General features: G+C 41.6%; 1 protein-coding gene across 13 annotated transcripts in view; it reads left to right on the forward strand.

Annotated features, from left to right (window-relative positions):
• Positions 1-16,724, forward strand: part of MAP2 (microtubule associated protein 2) — a 304,763-nt gene that overhangs the window by 232,222 nt on the left and 55,817 nt on the right. For 8 of the 13 annotated variants that reach the window (XM_073646562.1, XM_073646567.1, XM_073646566.1 and 5 more), the window contains 2 exons: positions 6,697-6,774; positions 14,541-14,774. In XM_073646562.1, the coding sequence (XP_073502663.1) occupies positions 6,697-6,774; positions 14,541-14,774 (312 nt within the window). The remainder of the gene's footprint in view (positions 1-6,696; positions 6,775-14,540; positions 14,775-16,724) is intronic. The other 5 variants (XM_073646570.1, XM_073646572.1, XM_073646575.1 and 2 more) reach the window with 1 other exon arrangement.

The raw sequence follows: 16,724 nt of genomic DNA on the forward strand, positions 1-16,724 counted from the left end.
TATTAGGCAACTTCCTTTCCTTTGGCAAAAAGGGTCAGAAGAGAGATTTGACGGGCTCTGAAAAGTCCAAAATTGTGAGATGTCTTGCAGAGGGATGCAGCAGTCTTGAAATTTCCAAACTTTTGAAGCGTGATCACCAAACAATCAAGCGTTTCACGGCAAATAGCCAACAGGGTCGCAAGAAGCGTGTTGGCCAAAAAAGGCGCAAAATAACTGCCCATGAATTGAGGAAAATCCAGCGTGAAGCTGCCAAGATGCCATTTGCCACCAGTTTTGCCATATTTCAGAGCTGCAACGTTACTGGAGTATCAAAAAGCACAAGGTGTGCAATACTCAGGGACATGGCCAAGGTAAGGAAGGCTGAAAAATGACCACCTTTGAACAAGAAACATAAAATAAAACATCAAGAATGGGCCAAGAAATATCTTAAGACTGATTTTTCAAAGGTTTTATGGGCTGATGAAATGAGAGTGACTCTTGATGGGCCAGATGGATGGGCCAGAGGCTGGATCAGTAAAGGGCAGAGAGCTCCACTCCGACTCAGACGCCAGCAAGGTGGAAGTGGGGTACTGGTATGGGCTGGTATCATCAAAGATGAACTTGTGGGACCTTTTTGGGTTGAGGATGGAGTGAAGCTCAACTCCCAGACCTACTGCCAGTTTCTGGAAGACAACTTCTTCAAGCAGTGGTACAGGAAGAAATCGGTATCGTTCAAGAAAAACATGATTTTCATGCAGGACAATGCTCCATCACATGCATCCAACTACTCCACAGTGTGGCTGGCCAGTAAAGGTCTAAAGGAATAAAAAATAATGACATGACCCCCTTGTTCACCTGATCTGAACCCCATAGAGAACCTGTGGTCCATCATAAAATGTGAGATCTACAGGGAGGGAAAACAGTACACCTCTTGGAACAGTGTCTTGGAGGCTCTGGTGGCTGCTGCACGCAATGTTGATCGAAAACAGATCAAGCAACTGACAGAATCTATGGATGTAAGGCTGTTGAGTGTCATCATAAAGAAAGGTGGCTATATTGATCACTAATTTTTTTGGTTTTTGGTTTTGCATGTCAGAAATGTTTATTTCTGAATTTTGTGCACTGATATTGGTTTACCTGGTAAAAATAAACAAGTGAGATGGGATTATATTTGGTTTTTATTAAGTTGCCTAATAATTTAGCACAGTAATAGTTACCTGCACAAACAGATATCCTCCTAAGATAGCCAAATCTAAAAAAAACCCACTCCAACTTCCAAAAATATTAAGCTTGGATATTTATGAGTCTTTTGGGTTGATTGAGAACATAGTTGTTGATCAATAATAAAAATAATCCACTAAAATACAACTTGCCTAATAATTCTGCACACAGTGTATATCGATGAGTGTTTTTACCTAGTAGTAGGAATTCTATGTCTTATTTGTTGTTTTGTTTTGAAGAGTTAGCGACTAGCTAGTTTCAACCATCTACTTAAGTGAATTGCTTTGGAGTGTAGATATCTGGAATACCAATGCCTCCATGTGGTTTTGGTTGGGCGAGAAGTCTACATGATAATCTTGATTTTTTAATATTTCCAAATATATTGAGAAATAAGTTGTTTGATCGTAGTAAAGAAGGAATTAGTGAGATCGATGGCCATTATATTTAATGTATATAATATTTTAGGAACCCAGAACCATTTTACAATGACCACCATGTTCCACACATAGTATGAGATTTTTATGCTGAAATGCAGTGGTTTTTATTTCTCTCAACTTAACGCTTCTCATTTATCCAAACAGAGTAATAATGCTCTTGAATTTCCTCCATTTGTATACAACCTGTCTGAATTTGGATTGGTGGAGTCCAAACGCTTTAGATATGGTTTTGTTACCATTTCCAGCTTGATGAGAATCAACAACTCTTCTTCTGAGGTTCTCAGGAATGTCCTTTGCTTGCATTATGATACACTTCCACAAACATGTGTTGTGCAGATCAGATAGATCCCTGATCTTTAAATAAAATCAATCGCACACCCACATCTGATTGTCATCCCATTGATTGAAAACACTAGACTCTATTTTCACCTTCACATTGTCTGCTAATCCTAAAAGTTCACATGCTTTTGCCAAGTCTACTATTTTTGACTTTGATTGATTTGTTTCTCTCTATCTACTTTTATGACTCGTGTGAAAATCGAATGTAGTTTTAGGTCTAACTTATGCGGAAATGTGGAAAATTCTAAAGGGTTTCTCAAACTTTCAAGCAACATTTTATATGTCTACATTCATTTTAACCAGTGGTCAGGTGATCTGCAGGGGTCTGTCTCATGGAACATAATTATCTGTACTGCCATACATTTCTCTAGCAGGTGTTACTATATGCTGACTATAATAATAATCTTTTTTTTTTTATAATAATAATATTTTTATTTATATAGCGCCAACATATTCCGCAGCGCTTTTCAATTCAGACAATTTACAGACATTATCGGCACTGTCCCTGTTGGGGCTCACAATCTACATTCCCTATCTGTATGTCTTTGGAATGTGGGAGGAATCCGGAGAAAAGCCACGCAAACATGGGGAGAACATACAAACTCCTTACAGATGTTGTCTTTTGTGGGATTTGAAGCCAGGACCCCAGCGCTGCAAGGCTGCAGTGCTAACCACTGAGCCACTGTGCTGCCCCTATTTAGCTGGATGGCAAAGCATGTAGTACATGGTTGGCATAGTACTCAGATGACATAGCAGCTGCTCTTAATTAATCTCCAACTCTGGATATAACAGCCTTTTTAAAAGTATGTTGTGTATTTACTAGCCTGTGGTCAGTGGCGTAGCCTGGATTGCTATTGCCCAGGGCATGGCTAGTATGTCGCCCCCTATCCCATTAGTAATGTTCCCTGAGTGCCCCCTTGAAGCAATACTTCTTGAATGCCACATTTAGAAAGTATTAGTGCCCCATTGAAAAGTAATGATTCTTAGATGGCCCCGGCAAAATTAAAAAATCCCTCCATTGTTCCATAAAACCCAAAAAAATAAAGGTTATTCTCACTCAATTTGAGCAACCGAGTCTTCTTTTCCCATGCACAGTGAGCATGCTGGCAATTTTGTGCCCAAGAAGAACCTCCCCTGTTGTCCCACCTCCACTTTACACTACTGCTGATGGCAGCCTGTTTATTTGCAAAAAATATAATCGGGAAATGATGTTGATATTTTCTTGATTAATTTAGTATCTTTTACATGTTTTTCTTTTTATGTTTAGTAATAAAGTGGCATCCACCTGTAACTTGCTCATACATTTCTGTTCTTGCGGTCCTCAGTCAGATCACCATGTTAAGACTAAGGACCGCACAGTGAGTCGCGTAAGCAAGTTACAGATGATTGTCTCTTAAATGATTCTTGGCAAAGCGAGAGCTGCATCTTTTACTATGGACAGTTATAAAAATGTTATTTGTTGTTATGCGATAAAACACAATGTACGATATAAGTACAGAAAACTGTTCAAAGAAAAACCACTTGGACTAGAGCACCGATATTATTTAATGGATTGTGTCCAACAAACCACCGATGTACAAATTCCTCTTTTGTCCATCGATTTTTGCATAATTAAAGGGGATAGCTGGGACTTGAAAAAAGAAAGCTATGTAGTTGTGAACTACCTGTCTGTTGTCCCCTGCGTCGGTCATTGACCTCTCCTGCCAGAGATTCATCTGCTCCTTATCAACAGAGCAACAGTTTCTCTTCCTGTTGACAGGGCGGGAATATATTGGTGTCATGCTGATTGACAGCTGGCTTCCCCCAATTAGGTAGTGGAGAGCCAGCTGTCAATCAGCATGACACCAATATATTTCCTCCCTGTCAACAGGAAGACAAGCCTCCACTCTGTTGACGTGACATCAGCTGAAGTCTGTGATCTCTCTGTGCCAGCGGAGAACGGCACCGGTCACCACAGGCAGGTAGGTAGCAACTACCTGCCTGATAGTGCTTACGCACATTTTTATTTATTTTTTTTAAGTCCCGGATATCCACTTTAAGCTATTTCGCCACGCAAACCACCTATTGCTGTTGTCAGATCGGTAGCGTGTTCGTGTATATTTCGAAGTTGAGGCTTGCTTATCTGCGTACTTACAGACAAACAGATGGATAACACTTCTGCTGTATAATTTATGGTCAAAATGTTCTGTTATAGAGAGCGGTGTAAGGGAACCCAGAATATGCATCTTCATTTACAAATCTCCACTAATTGACAGTGACAATAATACTGCATTGTTCATCATGCTGGCTCAACTGTTTTCTGTATTATACAAAGTCAGAAAACAAAAAAGACATTGTCTGCATGGCCAAATATTGGTGGCACTTTGAGAGTAGCTCTTCTTTTTTTTTTAAACTGTAATTTGTATTGAATTATAAAATATAACAAACATCTCAAAACATATCAAGCTTTTGAGTTAGATGATTTGAAAACACGCATGTAAATATACACACGTGAAAATTGCAATGAGTCCATCCAAAGGAATAAACCTTGCTTCCCACCCTCCCAAAATTCCCCGGCAGTCAATATGGGTTTTTACCCACCATCCAACACTTTAATAGTATAAATCTTCCTAACACAAGAAATATTAGACTAAACACAAGGTGGGGGGAGGAAGGGGTAAGACAATGTAAAAATCTCAGCTATTATGTTGTGCCCAGAAGTAGTCCAAAGGGGCCCAAATTGTGTTGAATAGAACCACTTTGTCATTTAATATAGCTGACATGTACTCCAATCTCCTAATGGCGGAGACTCTTGCCAACAGTTTCCGAAAGGAGGGAGGACAGTTCTCCTTCTAATGGAGCGCTATTAGACATCTGGCCGCTGTTAACAAATGAAGTAGCAGTTTAGCAGAATTCTTGCCCATTCCCTTAGGGGTTATTTTCAATAAATATAATAATGGATCTAATGGGATATCTGCAAATATTACTTTTTGAAGGAGAGATTTAATGGATTCCCAGAACCCTGTGATCATCGTGCAAGGCCAGAAAATATAGAATTGAGAGTCCCCTGAAGAGCCGCAACGCCAGCAGATATCAGGAAACCGGGGATCAAATTTATGTAATAGTTCCGGGGTATGATACCAGAACATCAAGATTTTGTACTGGTTCTCCCTATACAAAGTGCATATGGAGGTTTTAGCCGCCTTATTTCAAATGGTCTGCCTACATTGAGGTATGATATCCCTATTCAGCAGAGTCTCCCATCTAACCATAAAGAAGTGCTTGGGAAATGAGTTTTTTTGGGGAGAATTAAGGATACTGTAAATGTTAGAAATCAGTCCCTTAGTTGATGGTCCCCTCCTACTCAGTATTTCAAATTCAGTTGGAATAGAAACTTTCATAGAGCCATAAAGGGTTGACACAAAGTGTTTGAACTGTAGGAATTGAAAAAATTCCCGATTGGTTATTGGGAATTTAGATTTGATTTGATCAAATGGGAAAATTTCCCGCAGAGATTCCATTCCAGGGTCCAAACTATTAAGTAATAGAGGTTGGAAAATGAAGGCGATCATTGGTGAGTTTGGACAGGATAGATCAAAGCATTTCCTGCAAGTTATCCATATATCTCTAGTGAACTGGATGAGACCCAACAATGGGACTGACACCTTAGTAGGGTTAGTCGTCCATAATAAAGAATTTGGGTGAGCAGGTGCTATCCACAGTTTCTCAGAACACAGATTATCACCAATACAAAGTGCTCAAGAGCCACCGAGAGCAGACCTTCGATTCCTTTATTGCATCGAGCAGCTGTCCTGGCTACCGCCGACAGGATGACTCGAGCCGCCAGCTCTCTGTAGTACTCTGTCCTGATGATCTTGCAGCCATAATGCCGCTTTGCCACATGTGTGTTCTTGGCATAGAGAGAGCTTGTATCAGTTGATGTGATGGATACGATGCCCAAGTTCCGAACATTCCTGAAAGTTGCATCCAGATAGTTCACAGTCGTTCCAAAGGGATCCAAGTGTATGAAATCAAATGAGCGCATGTGCGTCAAGATGTTGGCATCCATGTTCGTAACTACTACAGTGCCCACAAAGTCTTTATCACTTATTTCAGGCATCGCTTCAGGCATCTTGTCCGCCTGTTCTATTGTCCTTATCCTGTTAAGGTCGCAATTTTCTCGAATGCGAGCTACTGAACTGTCACTGATGTTATTGATGGTGACTTTCACAGAATTACCTAGATCCACTGCAATTCCATGATGCCAGTGGACCTAAAGGCGTCCAGACACTCTCATGGTTTCCTTTCTTCAGTCAGTACCGCAGGAGCACAAAATATCAGCTGCCTGTTAGTTTTCAATACAGAATTAAAAAAAGTATTGGATGTCTGTGTAGTGGTAAAATTTGGAAGAACCTGAATCTCAGTGTTGGCCTTTTGTAAGTCACTTCCTCAATCGGGGAAGAAGTCCCTGAGAGGGGCCCCTTCTGACTGGGTCCTGGGTGGGACCACTGATAAGTGGTCTGCTTCGGGGGTAACTTGAAAGAAGAAGATAAAAAAAGAAAAGAATCAATAAGGAATGATGTTGATTTCATGATTTTAGGAGAAACAGTTTTTTATGGAGCAATCAAACGTTCATGATGTTTGTTCTTAACTACATATTGACCATAGATCTCTCCTATAGGTTTTATATTCAATGAATTTTTTATTCTACTGACGATTATTCCTTTACTTTCTATTCTAGCTGTAGAAGATACAACTAATCTTCCTCCTTCTCCTCCTCCATCACCAGCTTCAGAACAGATGGGAACAGTGGAGGAAGGTAAGGCCATGTTGTCACATTAGAGACATGTGAATTTGGAAATTGGCAAAGTTTAAGAGAACAGAGCATAAAGGGGAAGAAATGCTCATAAGATCTCATAAAAACTAGTGGGCAAAGTTTAAGAGAACCAGGCCCTCTTCTCATGATGATATTTTCTTCTTTTTTTTAATTGTATCCCCAATATAAATATCCACCATATCATCCATGCATTGACTGTGTCTTGGCTAAATCTTATACAGAAAAATTATCTTGCTAAATTGATTCATGAGACCCTAACGTCAAATGTCTGATTTCTCGATTATTTTTCCTTACAAAAGAGTCATCCATAAGTATTTTTCATCCCCATCGAAAACAAGTCATGTTTTCCAGATGCTATATACAGTATATGAAACATATCCAAGCTGCACACACTCCCTTACTCACGTAGACTATTTCTTATGACAGTGTGATCTCCAAAAATCTCCAGACCCGTGAACATATTGGAACAGTTTGTTAGTACAACCATTGTTTAGGCAAATTAACTGATTGCAGAAGTCACATGTAATCTGAACATTTGAACTGAGAAAACAAATCTTATTACATTTTTGGTAGTGAACCATTCTTTCCCTTTAGGAAAACCTCATTAGAAATGTCTGTGTCTGGCATTTGCCATTCTGAAAATGGGTTGTTATAAATCTGATAGATGTGGGTTTCCTTTACTGGTGGTGACGCGGCCCCTGGGCCGTGGGGTACTTGGTGCCGGGCCGGTCGGTGCAGGGGATGTCACAGTGGCAGTGACCCAGGGCAGTCAATAAAAGGGGATTATAGTTTAATGCTCGTGACGCCACCTGTGGTATGCGGCTATATGGAGCTGCCGCTGCGGTGCAGGTCCCCTGGAGCTGTTGTTAATGCAGCAAAGTTGTTTCAGCTCTCCACAGGTAGAGCTAAGCTCCAGGGCAATGTAGGGATGATTTGATGAGGTAGCTGTTGCTGTGCAGTGTAGTGCAGGGGATGGCGCCGATAATAATTCTAGGCCACAGTGGGGTGCAGTCTTCAAGGTTTACTCACAGTTGTTGAACTTCAGGTTACCAGGACAAGGGTAACCTCCCATGCCGTCCTGTGTTTACCAAGGCAGGGGTTCAGCAAACTCCTAGGTGTTTCAGGAGTGCATAACGGGACCCCATTCTGTGTGCCTTCCTCGGTCATCTTCCTGCGCTGGCTCTCACCCTCCTCCCTTGCTCCTCGCAACCAATGTCCCAAGCCGGTAACCTCGGATTTTGGCGGGCAACCTGCAGTCCCCTGAATCCTATGTGGCTACCTTTTTACGATGTAGTTGCGGTTGCGAGCAGCTGCACCTTGAAAGTACAGAAGCCTCCAGTTTCTAGCTGAGCCTTGTAGTTCTCCACTAGTTAGGGGCCGGTTCCCTTTGCGGCCTGATCCCTCCACTTTCCTGCAAATTCGGGCGCACGGGTGGCTTCCTGCACTTCCCGTTCCCCTGGAAGCCCCTCACTTCTGCAGCCTTCCTCTGCTCCCTTCCTCGTCCTGCCAGTCCTCCTGGGCCTCTCACTCTAGGCCTGCTCCTCTGAGCAGAGCTCCTACAGAGCTCCTGCTCCCACTCCTTCTCCTCAGACTGTCTTCTCTGACTGGACTCATCTGTCTCTCCCAAGATGGTTCCCTCTTTATATACTCCTTCTGAAGTGCTCCCCTGTACTTGTTCCTCCACCCACACCCACTACATGGTTCCACCCTCCAGCTACGGACCAGGGACTGTGCTCTCCCTTAGGAGCAATCTCGCCCTTCCCTCTGAAGTGGAGTGTAATGGATGCAAGTGTGTGGGTCCCGGGCAGTACTCCATCCTTACCTGAGAGTGGGATACCACACCTCTGGGTGAGATGCAGTACCTCTGTGGCGACTGAACCCGCAGGGGCGCCACAGTGGCATGCGACCAAGTCCTATTCTTGACATAGATGCAAGTCCCAATAGTAATTCCCGAATCAACCAGGAATTTAAAGCCTATCCTGTGATATGGTCAAATATATGATATGGGACCAGCAGCATTCTAACAATGTCAGCAGACATGTGACTGCTATAGCTATGAGCTAGGAGGTCTTGCTGCCAAACAACCCTACCCCCTGTCTGGTGTCTGCCCACTTCTCATGACATCCACAATATATGTATGGCAGAAGTCAGGAGGATTTGTATGGTGTGGCTCCAGCGCTTTGCCTGCACCATACCCAGCGGGTGCTGGCTGTTTGACGCCGCATGCACTAGCTGGCAAATGCTGAGATTGAAGCTAGCTCTGATTGCAGCAGTTTAAACCCTTAGAAGCTAAGATCAACAGTTACAATGGCATCTAAGTGGTTAGATTAGGGGAAACTTTGTCACTCACCTTGGGCCTTAATTGGACCTTTGCTGTGGGACCCCCATATTTCTATGTGTGTCCTAACATGGGACAACCCTTTAAACTCCAAAAGACAGAATTACTGAACAATTTAGTGTCAACAATTGTCCACCAGAATTTCCAGTGGAAAGATTTTTTGGTAAGTGGTTAAAAGATGTAGTTTGTTCTACTTAACTTTCTGCAGAGTCCAAAATGAATGGAATCTGACAGGTATTTCTGAAAAATAGTGGCATCCTCACAGCCTATGGAGATTTTTCTGCTTCCTAGTAATACATTTCTTGCAATGACAATTTTTCACTTTTGAAAGAGTCATCAGGAATGAAGTTGAGTAGGCATTTAGTAAGGACTATCCACATTAAGGGAAACAAGGAAATCGTAACACAATATTGGCTGTCTCTGTCATAAACATATATTATGTTCTTTGGTCAAATAATTTTCAATTCTACTTTCCAGACTGAGAGTAGCCAATAAAAAAGATTTATTCAAACACAGCAGCTGATAAATCAACCTTTTTCGCCAAAATTATGGCGTAAAACAGCTTGAAGTGTCACATAATTTTTGAGCAACTCCAAGTTGCGCAAAAATGTTGCAATTTTTTAGCATTTTTATGCCATTCCTTTATGAAAAGTGGACCGAGCCCGAGCAGATCAGAGCGCCTCGCAGTTGAAAGATCCTCCAAGTTTATTAAGAGGTGCACTCCTCTTAATTACTCCAGTGCTCTCTATATTAAGACTGGCATACCAAATACCAGTCTTAATGAATTGGGGCTAGAGTGTTTAAAGCAGAAGTCTAGTAAAGCAATATATAAGTGGAAAGAACATGTCTTCTGAGCAAGAAGACATAAAGGTGTTGTCTACTGTGTATAGTCTCTTCTTAGATGGGATCCCTAACAATAAGATGATCATAGGGTGTCCTGCTAGTGGTGCCCACCAGTGATCAGTTGATCTGTGGTGGGGCACAACAGCAAATATTTAGTTTATTTATTACACATTTACTTTTATACTCAATGTGCTGTCCGAGTACTGTATACACATGGCAGGACATACAAAGAGAGGGATTGCTTTGAAGCCCTTCCTAACTAAAGAATCCTAAATGAAATTGACCCTCTATTAACTCAAATTGACCTAATATGTTATATTAAATGCATTTTTTAAACAGACAACTCCTCAAAGTTACTAATAGTCATTAGATATCTTTATACAATTTTACTATTTAAAAAAACAAACAAAACTAAAAATAGATGTCACAAGTCTCCCATGATCACACAATCTTGTCTGGAATTTTCCTCTTACAATTAGCATTATTTTCTTCAAGTAAAGATGGTCTAGAGGCTTCATGCTTGCCTTTAATGTGCATCCTTAGTTTACATGAGGTTGAATGTTTATGATCCGACATTAGATCTTTTAGGGGACACCGAATTGATTGCTGCGTAAGGGAATACCTGTGGGATTCAGAACTACACGCAAACTAATCCTTATTGGAGGAAAACAAATATTCTTCTTGATATACAAACATGAGCTTTTAGCCTTATTAGATTTACAAATGTAGCACCCCGAGGGCTCGGCTGCTACAGGGGTATTGCACCTCAAACCAGAGGTGTGATATTCCACTCCCGGGTAAGGATGGAGTGTGGACCAGGACTCAGTTAGCTGCATGCACCACACACACCCCATTTCCGAGGGACAGCTCAACGGTGCTCCCACTAGACAGAAGTGCAGGCACGACAGCATCTGTCCCTGGCTGGAGTGGGGAGGGGAAGGAAAACCCAGTGGTGTAGGAGCAGATAGGGGTGGGTCTCTGGGCATAGGTAGGAGCCCATTGGTTGCTAGTCACCTGGGCTCACACAGAGAGGGAGGTATATAAGGTGGGCACCATCTTAGAAGTTCAGACAGTCAAAGGAGAGGAGTGAGAGAAGGAGTTCAGCCAGAGAGGGCTGACGGGGAGCTGTGGCTCAGTCTGGGCCCAGCTCCACGAGACAGGCCTGGAGTGGAGGCTAGAAACAGCAGAGAGAACAGGAACAGAAGAGAAAGGAAACAAGGAACAGAACATTAAGAGAGGTCCAGAGACACGAGAGAAGAAGGAACCCCATAGGCCCAGGAGATTGCGGGTGACGGGTTTGCAGAATAGGGTACCGGATCCCAAATTGGTGGAGGCGATTAATCCTCAGCCAAAGACCGGCGGTCGTGACTATATCTCGGTGCGACCCCTCACTACACCTACCAGGAAGGCACACCACATAGGGTCAGGGACGCAGAAATCAGCATACCAAGAGAAGGCCCGAGGCAGCCGGACAAACGTAGAGTCACTGGTGGGGCACGGCCAGAGAAGGGAAGAGAAGGGAGCCCTGTGCCACGCTCTGGAATTGCCTGGGAGTTGGTCGAGCCCCTTTCCTGGTGGACGCAGCACGGCTTGGGCAGTCGCCGCCGTTGCCGAGTTGACTAGGACCAGTAAAAAAATGTGAGTAAAGCATTGGAAACTGCAACCACACGTCTCTGTGCTTCTTCGCCGCACCAGTACCACCAGTGCTGGGACGCTCGTGCACCATCACTCCCATCATCCGCACTAACTGCCCTGAGGCTATACTTCTCCCGTGGGGAGTCATCCCATACTTGGCTGCGCATACAACATCAGCCTCAGTGGGCTGCATCGCAGCGGCGGTCCCCACTGACCGCAATCCACGGGTGGCGTAGTCGGACAATTATAATACTACTAAGTCTGCCACTGGTTTGACCACCCTGGGCACGGACCGGGTCATCGCCACGGAGACTACAACCCCCAGCGATCCGGCTCCGGGTATTCCCCGCATACACGTGCACGCACAACACAGGCCCAGGGGGTGAGTCACAAACACTTTGGCCCTGATTCATCAAAACCGGCGATTTTCATAGTGGTCTTGAAGAAGTGTGTTGGAATCAGGCGCTCCTGAATCATTAAGAAATAATTATATAGCTGAGGGCACTACCAAATATGTATGTGGGATTTACCAGTAGCACACAAAACAAGGTAATAGGAACAAAGAGGAAGAAGTGTGCACAGAACTACTGGGATCACCAAGGTAAAATACAAAGCAGTTTTATTAAACAGAAATAATGAACAAAGACAAAAAATATAAAAACATTTAAAAATTGATAAAATAGTAGCTTTCCACCAGGTGTGACAGAAATAAGACAAACACCTCTCCTCCAGTGTCACCTCAAGCAAAAAATACCTAAATGGATGATGCAAGGGTAAAGTATAAGCTAGGCACATAAGATATGATAAAGAAACTCCCTATATAAGAAGTGACAAATGCACTTATCAAATAAATACGAACAATAAGACAATGGATGTTCAAATACGCAAAAAAATATATATAAATCATGCACTGATGATGGAAGAGGTCACAAAGACATGAGGGAGAACCTGAGGGTAAATGAGACCAAATAATAAGGAGGAGCTGGAGACCCCACGCGTATCGCCACGTCTAGCGTGGCTTCATCAAGGGTGAGTGTCTGAGACTGGGGTAAGATTTCTGGCATAAGGAACGCCACAGCCTTGTCATGAATTAGACAAGCTGTGGTGTTACACCCCTGTCGCGCCCCCATCTTGCCCCAGTTCTGCCCATTTTGGCATAGCTGGGAGAAACTGGTGTGAAAACTCCAAGAGAGGCAAAAATTTTGCACAACTCTGAGTTGCACAAACATTTTGCTTTGATGAATTTGTGCCTTTAAATTCTTTAAATAAAAGAGTGCTGTCACATTCATTAATTGATGCCCAGGCAAGCTAAGTCATGCCTGCAAATGGCAATTTATGCCAATGTGTTTTAGTTACATGTCTGCCCAGCCATACTTGCTTTCTCACTGTTTAATACTGTACCTGCTGCAGGTCATGAATATTTATTAGACAAAACAATGAAACAATGAAGATCAGGTATATTTACGTGTAGCAGAAGTAAATGATTCATCTTTCTAATGAATAATTCTTATTTTAATGTAAAATAGTAACATAGGTGTGTCATAGGCCTGAATTTAACTAATGTAGTCTCTATGTAGACAAATTTATTTTTTTATTATCATTTTGTAAAATTCTAACAGGCTTTCTAGGAGTCCAGAAATCTGATAAAAAAAACACATAACCTCTATTAAACTGGTAAATCCCCTACAGTTTCGGCACGGATGCACTGGAGCTCCCTACTGGTCTTTGTCTGTTTGTCCACAAGTGATGATCCATGCATTTGACCACTGCAGCCAATCACTAGTCACAGCAGGCTCAGCCGTAAAAGTAAGAAATAATTGGCCTTACCAGACTCATGGATGACCAGCATGTCATTACTGCAGCAAAGATAACAAAGACCAGCTGAGAGCATCAAAGTGATAGTACTGGAATGGCGGGGATTTAACAGTAGAGTATTTTGCTTTTGTGTTTTATTATATTTCCTATTGCTAGATTATTTTTTAAACTTCTCCAAAAAAATCTTCCTGGTGCTTACGTAACCTGTGAAATCAAAGCTGATATCACAATATGTATTAAATGAACCAAAGCCAAATATCCTTTTGAAGTGATGAGAAGAGTAGAAATTAGAGTTTGTAAGCCAACATAAGTTATGATAGGACCTTTAGAGTTTGTAAGCCAACATAAGTTATGATAGGACCTGAAAGCCCCAAGTGGTGATTTAGAAGTGGCATCAACAGTTCCACCGCTGTCCTCCTGAATAAGCATATGAGCAGGTAAATGGGAATGGACTATGTATGGACTTACAAGGCTATTGAAGTACTGCAGAATCACTACTCGTTTAAAAAGATGTTAAGTTTAGTGTAGAACATTAGCAGTGAGATAACGTCTTGTGTACATATCTTGTACCGCTTTGATCTACAGAATTTAGGTAAACATTTAAAAGAGCTGTAAGAATGCTCTATTTTTTTAGCTGAATTTAGCTTTTAGTAGTGAAACCTGTAGAATTGCAGTCTATGCATCAAACATTAGTCTATTTCAAGGGGAGGTATCCCCTTCTATGTAGTGAGGGGCATGGAAGATCAACTACGTTTCGAAAGGCATATTTACTCTAGAGTCTTCTCAGTGCTGAATCTGCATTCTTATTCTTTAAAAACAGATCATAACTTTAAATATTTTCCTGTTTAGGACAATGCAAACATTAAACTAGAAATAATATTACTCTGGCTAGAATAAATGTCTGATTGGTCCTGTTGTAGCAATATTACCTTATTTGTCATAATGTCCATACTTGATGGACTCTTCGGTGGGAAGTGTTGCTAGATAAAATGAGTCCAAATACAATATATGAACACATTTAGAGTCTCACTAATGAAGTGCGGTGTCACTTGCATATTTTTTCCTGTCGATTTCTTGTCTGTTCTCTCTGTGTCATCTTGTTTTTCAATCCCTTAAGAAGAGAGAGTTAAGGGTCCTCTGCCTGAGAAAGAAGAGGAGGAAGCACAGGGGGGAGAAAGCAAAACTACAGAGTCATCCATCGTGGGTCTAAGCGAGGTCCAATCAGATTCAGGCTCTGATGAGACACAAGCCCATGAAGAACATGTTGTTTGCAAAATAAGCGATGACCATAATATTGCAAAACATGAGAGTGACTTCTCTGCTGTTTTGTTGCCTTCCTTACCAGGGGAAGGTGTGTCCTTTGTATTATCTGCATGTAGCTCTCCCCCAGATCAAGCTCTTAAGTGCATATCCAAGGCTGTTCCATTCTTACATGTGCTCATTATTATTGGCTTTGTCTTTCTGCTAAGCTGACTGCAATCTGTTACTGTGTATGCCATAAAGAGGGCGTTGATGATACCTTGTCCTTCCTCCGTAGCTGGCTGCAAGTTACTTTGCCATGATACAAATATGCTTTGCTGCTAAGCTGTTGCTTCATGTTAGTTTTCCTTTGCCATCATAGACGTGTTTGCCAGTCACATTGCTGATAACTGTACAGCTCTCTGTTTTATTTGTTTGTTTTTATTTAAGTTACTATTTCAATCGATTCTAACTATTTTCGTATATATGCTCTAAAACGTGTTTTATTTCATTTGTTTGTGTTTTTTTGTATTGCTTAGTTAACTTTTTTTTGCAGCAACTGCTATTTCCTACTTCTTTATAGCATGTCCTTTTCCATTCATTGCAGTCTGCGGCTGCCCATTAGAAAGCTATAAGTTAAACTGTGTATCTTTCCTTGTTTCTTTTTTCTGTTTGTATGTTTTGTTGCATTTACAGATATATAGTGTTTATCTGAGAAAACATTAAATAATGGATATATAACTTTATGCAGAAATGGGACATATATACCTTATAGATCCTCTGGAGAGTCACTTACAGGATAGTATAACGGCCACCAACAAACTAACAGAACACCCAAATTGTCCCCTAACATCCCTAATAGGGGAAATAGCAATTGGACATTGTCACCTGTTGATCGAACTGGTGTTCGCCAGTCTCTCTCCATCTATAAAAAATAAAATAACATAGTTTTCAGCCAAGCCAGAAAGGACAATTTATTAGAAAAGTTGAAGAAGGTGGCTATTAGCCAATCTGCTTTTTTATGCCGGTGGTCATTTAGGTTTTTGCAGTTAGAAAAGACTAAGAAACCTGGAAAGTTTTATTTTTATTAAAAAAAAAAAATACATATATATGGAAAGTGGATATTTCGAGGGGATCTTTAATGATGAACTTTATTAAAAATGCACAAGTATAAGTGAAGCTGGAAAAGTCAAGAGACCATATACAGTGTTCCTCTAAGGGCCCTTCACATTCAGTGCTTTACCGTGGTTTGCCTTGATTTTTTTTAAGAGCATAGGAAAAATGAATAAATTCTAGAAGGGGATCATGATGAAAGCTTTTCTTTCTCAAACGTCATATGTCTTGATTGTTTCCTTAAAGTGTCCATCTATAAAATCTCCAACTCTAGACCTAATGCTGAACCCGCACACAGTGCATCACATGTGTGAATCCATCCAGCAGTGTCTTATTCAGACAACCTGGCAAAAAAAGATTTGGAATGATATATTGCATGCAAGTTTATGTTAGAGTTGTCCCTGAATCCATCCTCTAAGGCATAATTTCATTATATAGAACCAAGAAGTATGCAAGGAGTATTAAAAAGGATCTGTCATAATGAGCATGCTGGCCTATCAGTAGTAGGAGATGAGCAAATCGATATGGTTTAATTACTACTCACTCTGGGCTAATAAGTCTGTAGGGTGGGCACACTTAATGACTGACAGCCTTCTCTGTATGGCTGATGATGTAACTGTCAGACATTGAGTGATACTACCCCTTATGCACTTGACATAGCTGTTGGCCTAAGGTTTGGCTCTCTCCCGACCTCCCCATACATGTGAACGGTATTTTTGGCTCTCAACAGGGAGAGAGGAGAAAGCTGCTTCCAAAAAGATCTGCGGCTTATCTCCTTTGTAAACTAAAAGATCAGGCAATGAAATTCCATCTGCCCAACCCTTCTCTCCCCCAACAGAGTCGGGAAGCCCCCATACAGATTATAAAGTTGGCTGGTTTGGCTGAATTTCATCTAATGTATATAAGGCCCATCAGGGTGACAAAATATTTTTAGCAATAAATTATTACT

This window comes from Phyllobates terribilis, unplaced genomic scaffold, assembly GCF_046119375.1.
Source record: "Phyllobates terribilis strain yellow unplaced genomic scaffold, ASM4611937v1 Scaffold_9__5_contigs__length_417890890, whole genome shotgun sequence".
NCBI lineage: Eukaryota > Metazoa > Chordata > Amphibia > Anura > Dendrobatidae > Phyllobates > Phyllobates terribilis.